The sequence below is a fragment of the Felis catus genome, chromosome B2 (genome assembly GCF_018350175.1).
Source record: "Felis catus isolate Fca126 chromosome B2, F.catus_Fca126_mat1.0, whole genome shotgun sequence".
Classification (NCBI taxonomy): domain Eukaryota; kingdom Metazoa; phylum Chordata; class Mammalia; order Carnivora; family Felidae; genus Felis; species Felis catus.
Genome location: NC_058372.1, coordinates 11,483,887 through 11,493,757, shown reverse-complemented (window position 1 = coordinate 11,493,757; position 9,871 = coordinate 11,483,887). Strand labels below are relative to the sequence as shown.

Here is a 9,871-nt window from a genome sequence, read left to right as displayed (position 1 = left end):
CAGCTGCAGTGGGGGGTGTGGGACCAAAACAGTGACCCTGGATGGAAAGAAATGGTGGCTCTCAGGAGCCCAGCCCCCAGAAGTGGATAATCTCTTATTTATATAATTTGCTATTTTCCTTACGAGTGTTAGCAAACATCCACTCTGTTCCATTAGTTTAGGAATTAAACTAAAAAATTAAACTATTAAACTATAAAATTAAACATTATAACCAACCTGGTCACTTCCAGAGCCCAAACTTCAACTCCTCTGGGAATTCACCTATACTTCCCGCAAACATGTTTTTACCTATGGGCACTAAATGACGGTTTTTTAAATCAATTCTACTATGCATGCCTCCCTTCCCCCACGCCCCTTTTTAACCCCTCTGAAATTGGGATGTGTCTTACACATTTACTAATGTAATGTGGTTTCACTGGAAGTATTTTTTGCAGTGATACATAAAATAATGGTTTATCTAGTAATTACAGAAATCACAGATTTCACGAAATACAGTAGATGCTACCTGAATGCCTTGGGATAGCCAGTAATTAGACACCTCAGGAAACGGAATATGAGACTGAATGATCTTTAGTCATGTGAATGCTTAATTCGTCACCAACCCACCTGCCTGTTAGAAAGGCCACTGGTCCAGGGCACCTGGGTGGCTCAGTTGGTTAAGCATCCAACTTCAGGTCAGGTCATGATCTCGTGAGATCATGGGTCATGGGTTCAAGCTCCAAGAAGGGCTCTGTGCTGACACTGCGGAGCCTGGAGCCTGCTTCAGATTTTCTCTCTCTCTCTCTCTCTCTCTCCCTCTCCCTGCCCCTTCTCCACTCATGCTCTGTGTCTCTCTCTCTCTCTCAAAAATAAATAAAAAATAGATTAATTAACCTAAAGAAGTTATAAAAAAAAAAGCCACTGGTCCCATATATTCCATCGTCCATCGGACACTGCACAGAGCCAGCTGGGCAGCAGTGAGTTTGCGCTCCAGTGGGCCCATCTTCCCCGTCAGAAGCATCTGAGTGAACCTCTCCTACTAAGTCCTGTGGTGAAGCACCTCTGGGGGTCGGTGCACAATCAGGCAGGCTCCCCAACAGTACAGAACACAGAGGACTGCCTCTGGAATTTATTACCTGTTCATTCTCTGCTGAGGAATGCAGCTGGGCAGGGCCCTGTGGCCCATCTGAGATACTCTTCCTGTCCATTTTATTGGGTAGGTTTCTTCTACTTGAAAGCTCTCCAGAAGAATCCGTCAATCCGTCAAAATCTTTCCCATCGGACACACCCATAAACTCTGTGAAAGAATGGTCCTCAAGGATATCTGTGGTGTGCTCTATGGTCACTTCCCTGGGGCAAAATTCTCTGACTGGTTGGCCATTTCGGCTGGAGCAGGCATCCTGCCCTGAACAGGAGCCAGTCCTACAGAGGGATCTGGAGTTTTTCTCAGGGATGCTTTGGGGTGATGGGCTCCCTTTGGCTAAGGCACTGTTTTCCTTGAGTGGCACCATAATTATCTTCTCTTTAAGCAAGCCTCTTTCTAGTTCTGTCAACTCTTTGTTTGAGGACGGCCTGAAATCATGCCCAAGGGACGGTCCGTAATGCTCACTGGAGTCTGTATCCTTTGTCTGAATGGCTAGCTGGTCCGAGCTGTCACTGGAAGGGACCGCCATGTCGGACAGAGTGGCGTTGGAGGCACTGTGGGAAAAGTAGCCGCTGGTAATACTGCTGGTGGTAGGGCTACGGGACACTTCTTTCTCCAGGACCCTTGAGTTCACCAAATCTACTTTCGAAGAAAACCACTCCCTGTTCTCCAAGCTGGCATTGTAAACACTGAAGTCTGCAAACTCCACGGGCACGTAAGGCTGTGAACTTATCAGCTTCCTGTTAAGAGCTTCCAGATCATTTTCCTCCTCCTCAGAGTCCTACAGTAACGAAGCAAAAGTCACTCATTAGCTCCTTATGGCGACTTTATTGTTGAGACAAGTTTTAAATACATTCCTATTAAAGGCATTCACATGTGTAGTGTTCCTGAGTTTGGTTAAATCTTGTCACCTACGGTGGACCCAAGTACAATACTCTCAGAGATCCGTGAGCATAAACCCACCTAATACGTAGGAGATTTATTTATTCTGTGCTCACTCCCTGCTAATTAGAAATGTTTCCTTCCCTGGTTTAAGTGCAGTGGACTCTTAATTCATTTTAATTGATGATTAGTTTTCAGTTGTGATGATTTCCCTTTGCTAATTAAATGAGGAGAGGGACAGCCAGGGGCAGAGAAGACGTGCCGCTTCGTTTGTTCTTACAATCCTTGCTTTGGGAAGCCAAGCGCAGGTAAGCAAGGTAATTTGTATAAGGTTTCTGAGCTATTTTATGGGGAGGGAGGGCAGTAAAATAAAGATCCCAACAGTGAAAGGGCCAACGAGCATGATTTTGACACCCATTGCTGGTGTTACACTAAAAGCTGTAAGGTTGTAAAATACTAACAGTCGGTCTAACGATGAATGCTTTTTAGGGTTTTGGAGAAGCGTGGATAGAGGATTTGGCCAGAGATGAGGAAGGTACTGAGATTTAAATGAAAATCTCCTTTGTCAAGTAGCTTTAGAATTCTATTTGTGAAGACTGGTATATATGCAGAAGTGGGTATTCTCCATTTCCCAGTCTGTCTCTTTTGTATTTGAAGGAAACCAACATAAAACATGTAGATGTAAATGACAAGGAGTGCCTGGCTGGCTCAGTCAGTAGAGCATGCAGTTCTTGATCTTGGGGTCATGAGTGCAAGCCCCACGTTGGATGTAGAGCTTTTAAAAAGAAAAAAAATGATAACACAATCTAGTCATTTCTAATTAACCTCATAAACAAATATTCCTCTTCTCTGAAAACATGCCTTTCATTCTACGAGTATTCATCAAGCATCCACTGTATGCCAGTCATTGTCCCAAGAACTGGGAATACTAACATTGAACAAAACCAGGCATGGTTCCTGCCCTCATGGAGTTAGGATTTTGGGTCCTTGCTCTTAGAACTATCCTGGACCCTGTTTTGGTGGATGGAAATTTCATTCAGTATAAAAGCAAGGAGACTGTAAAAACCTGGAACCAAAACGTTAACCTTACTCATTAAAGTATCATTTCAAAAGGTTGAGGAGAGAGAGGGGATAGGGAAGGGGAACAAGAACATGCTTGAAGGATATGGGAGATGGCAGTTCACAAATTAACATAAATTTCATCGACTGAATTTTACAATAATAATGTCTTTTGCGTAAGATGCTAAATGGCTAAATCAATACCTTAATAGTCTTGAGTGCTTCTTAGTTTTTTTTTTTTTTCTTTTTACTTGAGATTATTACATTTTATTGACACAAAGGATACTTAGGCCACATCACCAAAAAAAATTATGGCAACATCAGTAGTGCCTTTTAAGTTAAATGACAATTTGGAAGTGTTTAAAAACATATGGTCGCTTTTCCTTGACATATATGATTAAGAATATATCTTTTTATCAAAATGTAAAATGCCATCTGGCAGAAGTAACAATTATTTTATTGGCCTTATACATTAAATTAATTCACTGTACTTTAAAGAGGAAATATTTTCCTATTTTTCCTTTTTCTTGTGCTAGATCTATATTTATTTATATATTTATTATATATATACATATATATAATATATATAAAATACTCAAAAGCTGTATAACTCAAAATTTATAATTAGGTATGACAATTAAAATTGATTTTAAATTTTGAACAGAAAACAATGTGTTTCTTAAATTCTTTCCAAACATTTCTTTAAAATTCAAATGGCAACAGCCCTTTTAGCAAACCTCTCAGGTTCAGAAGATACCAAATGAGCAGGGAAGTTTCTCTCTGAGTGTTCCTTAGATTTTAAAATAACTTGAATATAAATTATACAAAAGCATCAGCTGTCTTAATTCCATGGCTATTAATCAAAGGTGAGGGGTACCTGAGTACCCCTCAGTTGGTTGAGCGTCCAACTTTGGCTCAGGTCATGATCTCGAAGTTGGTGAGTTTGAGCCCAGAATCTGGCTCTGCACTGACAGCACAGAGCCTGCTCAGGATTCATTCTCTCCCTTGCTCTCTGCCCCTCCCCCACTTGCACTTTCTCTCTCAAAAATAAATAAACTAAAAAAACAAAAAAACCCAAAAAACAAAGGTGAATGAGTATCAAATATCACTGGTAAAAATTCCAGAAAATTAGCAAAACAAAATTTTTGGCAACACTAATCTCGCCACCTTATTTTAGGCTACATTCTAAATCAAGTAGCATTATTAAAAAAGGGGGAGGGGGGAATGTTTGGAAAGGAGCAAAGATTAGACAGAATTCAATCAGTGGCTTTTGCCCGTATTTTATTGATTCTCTACTTGACATGTTTATTTGTTTTTTTCTTTTAATTTTTTTAAGTTTATTTATTTTGAGAGAGCGAGAGCGTGAGAGAGTGAGAGAGTGCGCGTGATCAGGGAAGGGACAGAGAGAGAGGGAGAGAGAAAATCTCAAGCAGGCTCTTCAGTGTCAACACAGAGCCTCATGTGGGGCTCCATCTCATGAACCATGAGATCATGACCTGACCCAAGATCAAGAGTTGGTTGTTTTCTTTTTTTTTAATTTATTTTTTTAATGTTTATTTTTGAGAGAGAGCGTGTGTGCACACGCAAGCCTGAACAGGGGAGGGCAGAGAAGAGAGGGAGACACAGAATCTGAAGCAGGTTCCAGGCTCTGAGCTGTCAGCACAGAGACTGACATGGGGCTAGAACCCATGAACCATGGGATCATGATCCGAGCCAAAGTCAGATGCTTAATCAACTGAGCCACCCAGGCTCCCCAAAAGTCAGATGCTTAACTGACTGAGCCATCCAGATGTCCCTCTACTTGACATGTTTAGACTCAAAATTGAATTTCTAGTGTTTGTATCCTTAGATTTCTTTCTTTTTTTTTTTTTGTAAGTAAGCTCTACACCCAATGTGGGGCTCAAACTCACGACCCCAAAATCAAGAGTTGCATTCTTTACTGACTGAGCCACCCAAGTGCCTCCCCCCACCTTTGTATTTCCTTTTGACTGAAGCTGGCAAAGAAATATAATTCCCCAAGCCCCGGAATCTCTGATGCAATTAATTACTGAAAAGTTAGTTGTTGAAAAGAAAACAAATCTTAATATGAGAATTAGTAACTTGGAGCCCTTTTTATGCCTGAAGTTATGTCTTCTCAAGACCGAGGAAAGGCCTGTCACCCTAAAACACAACTTTGCTGAATGAAATATTCAATCATAGTTTACTGTGTAGAAACAGGTACACATTTATCAAACTCACAAAGATAAAAGGTTATTCCTAAAGGACTAGAAGGAGCTTAATAAAACTGAAGAGTCTACAAAACCACCAAGAGATTAAGTTCAAATAGGGATCCGTCCATAGTGTTGCACCTGGGATGGGACTGGGGGAGGGGAATGACCCAAAGAGAGAGGCTAGAGGAGTTGGGGCAAGTTATTTCAAAAATGAAAAAGAAAACTCAGTAGAGATTAAACATTTCCCAACATGTAAACCAGGCTGAAGGCTTATTGAGTTATTGCCTTCAAGGAGAAAAAACAGGACTTAAAATTGGCTTAAACTGTGCCATAAGGGAATTTGGTTAGACAGACTTTCTACTCCAGAAATATTTATCGTTGTATCTTCAAGGAGACTAAGCTAAGCACCTTCCTACTATGTCTTAAGGACAAAAAGGTTTAAAACCCTGCCCAAAAGTGAAGCATGGAGTCAAGTTCTCAAGTCTCTCTATAGCTACAGTCTTCATGATTTGATTTTTGCAATTCAGTTCATGCAGCTGATATTTACCTATAGACAACATACCTTGACTTTTAAGAAGGGATCATAACCCACATTAAAGCAGTGACTCTTGGCAAGGAGTTTCACTTGATCAAAGTCACTTTTACTTCCACATGGAATGGGGTCTGTGTTGTCCACACAGGGAGATGGTCTCTTTTCAGGACTGTATCAGCCTAGGGCCCCAGTACTTCTGTCCATGGTACTAAAAGGCGGGCAGCCTTTTTTAGAAACAGCAGCAGCAGGGCAACTAAAACTGTACTATTTGGGGGAGCATCTGGAGTCCTTGGGGTCAGCCCAATTGTGCTGAGGGATGACGGAGCCTTTGTTCTTATGCTGTCATTAACCGCGAGACTTTGGGCATGACCCTCATCTGTAAAACGGAGAAATAAACTATATGCTGTCTATGCAAGACCCAAGAGAGGGAGAAGTGATTTCCTTTCTAATCTTCTCTCTGCTTAATGACTTAAAAAGATAGACTCCAAAGGCATGTTGTTGCCTTTATGTTATTTAAACAGGACATGAAGTACATTTGTGTATCTTCCCAAATTGATCAGACAACACACTGTGCTTTAAGAATCAAGCCTCAGTAGGCTGAGTAGCTCAGTCTGTTAAGCATCCGCCTCTTGATTTTGGCTCATGTCATGATCTCACAGGTTGTGGGTTTGAGCCCCACATCAGGCTCCGTACTGGTGGTGCAGAGCCTGCTTGGAATTCTCTCTCTCCCTGCCACTCTCCTGCTTGCGTGCAAGCACTCTCTCTCAAAATAAATGAACTTAAAAAAAATTGTTTTTAAATAAAAGAATCAAGGCTAGCTATATGTTAACTACATTCTATTTGAAACTATCAGAAATTATTTCAAACTCCGTTGATGAGACCAAACCACTGATTCACCCTCGGATTTTTCAAGAGTGTAAAAGGAAAGAGAATGAATGGGAAACAAAAGGATAAAGCAGTGTATGTCCATTTGTAAGAGGAGAAATAAAATGAAAGCTTCCCACAGAGAATTAGAACCTCAGATCAAGCAATACCCCTAAAATCTACCAGAACATCCTGGAAAAGCCAGAACTATCTGAAATAAATCAAGCAGTTCAATAGTTTCAGAGATGAAGAGGCAGAGACAGATTTCTCTCTCTCTCTTTTTTTTTTTATTAAAAAAACTTTTTAAAAAAAGTTTTATTTATTTAAATAGTTTCTACATCCAATGTGGGGCTCAAAGTCATGACCCCAAGATTAGGAGTCGTATGCTCTTCTGACTAAGCAGCCAAGAACCCCTCTTTCTCAAAAAAAAAAAAAATATATATATATATACATATATACATATATATACATATATACATATATATACATATATACATATATATACATATATGCATATATATGTATATGCATATACATATGTATATATGTATATACATATATACATATATACATATATATACATATATATACATATATACATATATATACATATATACATATATATACATATATACATATATATACATATATACATATATATACATATATACATATATATACATATATACATATGTATATATGTATATATGAGACAGAGGTGGGAAGGAGAGATCTCGAGAGTTGGGGAGGAGCACAGAGAGAGGGAGAGAGAATCCCAAGCAGGCTCTGCACTGTCAGCATGGAGCCTGATGCAGGGCTCGAACTCATGAACTGTGAAATCATGACCTGAGCCAAAGTTGGACGCTCAACTGATTGTGCCACCCAGGAACCCCTCTTTCTCCTTTTTTAAAGATTTTGTCATTATTGTTTGGTGCCAGATTTCTAAGGAGACTAGAGGTCATTCTCTCAAGTTTCCAGCAATAAAAATGGTACCCTCAAACCCTACTCAGCAGACTTCAAGGTGCATGCAACCACACAGAGGCTAAGTGCTGCTTGAGAGTTGCTGGGTTAAGAGAAGCCAGTTCCATCCTACCCTCTGCTAGCTAAAAGTCCTGAAATGGGTTTTAGGTAAAAATAATACAAGGAAAGTAAAGAAAATAATGAAGAGGCAAACTCTATCAACAGTGAAACCATCTGCTGGGTAGTCCCAGAAGGGTCATCCAGCAGTCTCCTGATGGTGTGTTCTATCAGAATGGATTGTTACAAGAAGTTTAAATTTACTACCATGCATCATGGTGGTAGGTTCCACATCATCCAACAGATCCAACCAGCCAGAGAGCCAGAGAGTTTGCAGGGGTCATGAGCTAGCTACTTGGCCTTTTCAGCCCATGCTGCAGCCTTATTAACTAAGCAGGGAGGTCAAGTAAGTGAATGAGCAACATATTAGGATTTAGAGATGTAGGGGGCAGGTGTTGATGTTCACCCTCTTTTCCAGCAGGAACTATGGTGGAGACTTGGGACTGAGGGGCAGGGAGAACACAGAAGCAATGGTGGGGAGAGGGACAGAGGGGAGGGGGAAATGGTGCCTTCTGTCCTCCACAGACAGGAGGAATGAGAAGGTCATTTCCTAAGGCCTGTGAGCTCTCCAAGCATGCAGGTGCATGGCCAACTGCATTCCGGGTTAAGTTCCTGTTAGGTTCACACAGTGAGCAGCAGGAGCCCATTTTAGAACCTTTAGAGGACCTCACACCCCGGAGTCTTTGGACCAGGTCTGACATGTGCAGCTGGGAAAGGAAACCTCCCACGGGCTGCCCACGGATCAGACTGTCCTCAGATGGAAACACCAACCAGCTCTGTCTTGTTCCAAGCTGCTTTACTTTTTCAAAGCCCAGGAAGCCACAGGAGAGTGAAAGCTCAGACACAAGAAAACTGTTTCCAGGTCTGGGAATACAGTTTGTTTTTTATTTTATTTTTTTCAAGTTTATTTATTTTGAGAGAGCATGAGCAGGGGAGGAGCAGAGAGAGGGAGAGAGAGAATCCCAAGCAGGCTCCACACCATCAGTGCAGAGCCTGATGCGGGGCTTGAACCCACAAACCGTGATATCATGACCTGAGCTGAAACCAAGTGTCAGACGCTTAACCGACTGAGCCGCCCAGGCACCCTACAGTTTGATTTTTAAATTGAGGTATCACATATAATCCCCCGTGCCTGGTATAACAGCGTCTTAAAAAAGATTTGCAAATGTGTAATTTGAAAACCAAGAGCTGGGGAAGGGCATTTTACAGGCAGAGTTTCAACCTACCTGTGGCTGAAATACAGATAAGCCATCCCAAGAGCCAGCCTGACACTGAGGGGGTTGGGACCTATTTTGCCGCCTGAGGTGCTGAGGCGGTAACGGGGGCAGTGAGGGTTTGCAGCACGGCTTCAAGCTGCAGAATCAGCTTAGCGGGAGCATCAGGCGACACGAAAGGAGCTTTCAAACATCCCCACAGCTAAGTGCATGATTACTCACTGCAAGTAAGTGCAACTCCTCTAGGTAGATTAACTTCAGAATCTGGGCAGTATGCAGAGACACATTAGAAAGATCCAGAATCAGTTAAAGCGATCTCTTTGTTACCCATTTCAAAGACTAGAATCAGTAAGAGTGCCTTTTCCCCTTTTTCTAAGCAAGTTGATACTAAGCAAATAAATAAATAAATAAATAAATAAATAAATAAATAAATAAATAAATAAAATAGAATGAACACTTAGAAGAATCAAAGGTCATGGCCATATTCATGCAACATTTCATTACCAGTGATCACATTGTTTTCTTGAAGAAAAAAAAAAAAAAGAGAGAGAAAGACCCAATACATTATCTTAATTTCTTCTTAAAGGATTTGGATGATTGTCTGTGAAAGGGCCTTAAAACCCACCACCAGGCAATACGACAGAAATGGTTCTGCAACTTACAATCTTCTTCTCACGTTTGCTATTGTGCTCTAGTAGCATGTTGCTGCCATTGCTTCCCGAGGGCACAATGCAGCCAGGGTTATGTGGCTGAGGTGGAGGCATGCTCTGCAAAGGTTAAGACACACAGATGCATCACACACAGAAGACGCCGACAGCCGAAATACACGGTTAAGTACGTGCAAGTTAGCAAAGCAACACAAACACTTGTATTCCACAGGAGTAGTGCGGAGATTTCGCAGGCCGAAGTT

At 41.2% G+C, this 9,871-nt stretch overlaps 1 protein-coding gene across 9 annotated transcripts in view; it reads right to left on the bottom strand.

Moving 5' to 3' along the window:
• Positions 1-9,871, bottom strand: part of KIF13A (kinesin family member 13A) — a 214,283-nt gene that overhangs the window by 3,051 nt on the left and 201,361 nt on the right. For 5 of the 9 annotated variants that reach the window (XM_023253636.2, XM_023253637.2, XM_023253640.2 and 2 more), the window contains 2 exons: positions 9,624-9,728; positions 1,116-1,904 (listed from right to left, as the gene is read on the bottom strand). In XM_023253636.2, the coding sequence (XP_023109404.2) occupies positions 1,116-1,904; positions 9,624-9,728 (894 nt within the window). Of the gene's footprint in view, positions 1-1,115; positions 1,905-9,183; positions 9,226-9,623; positions 9,729-9,871 lie in introns of all 9 variants that reach the window. The other 4 variants (XM_023253639.2, XM_023253642.2, XM_023253643.2 and 1 more) reach the window with 2 other exon arrangements.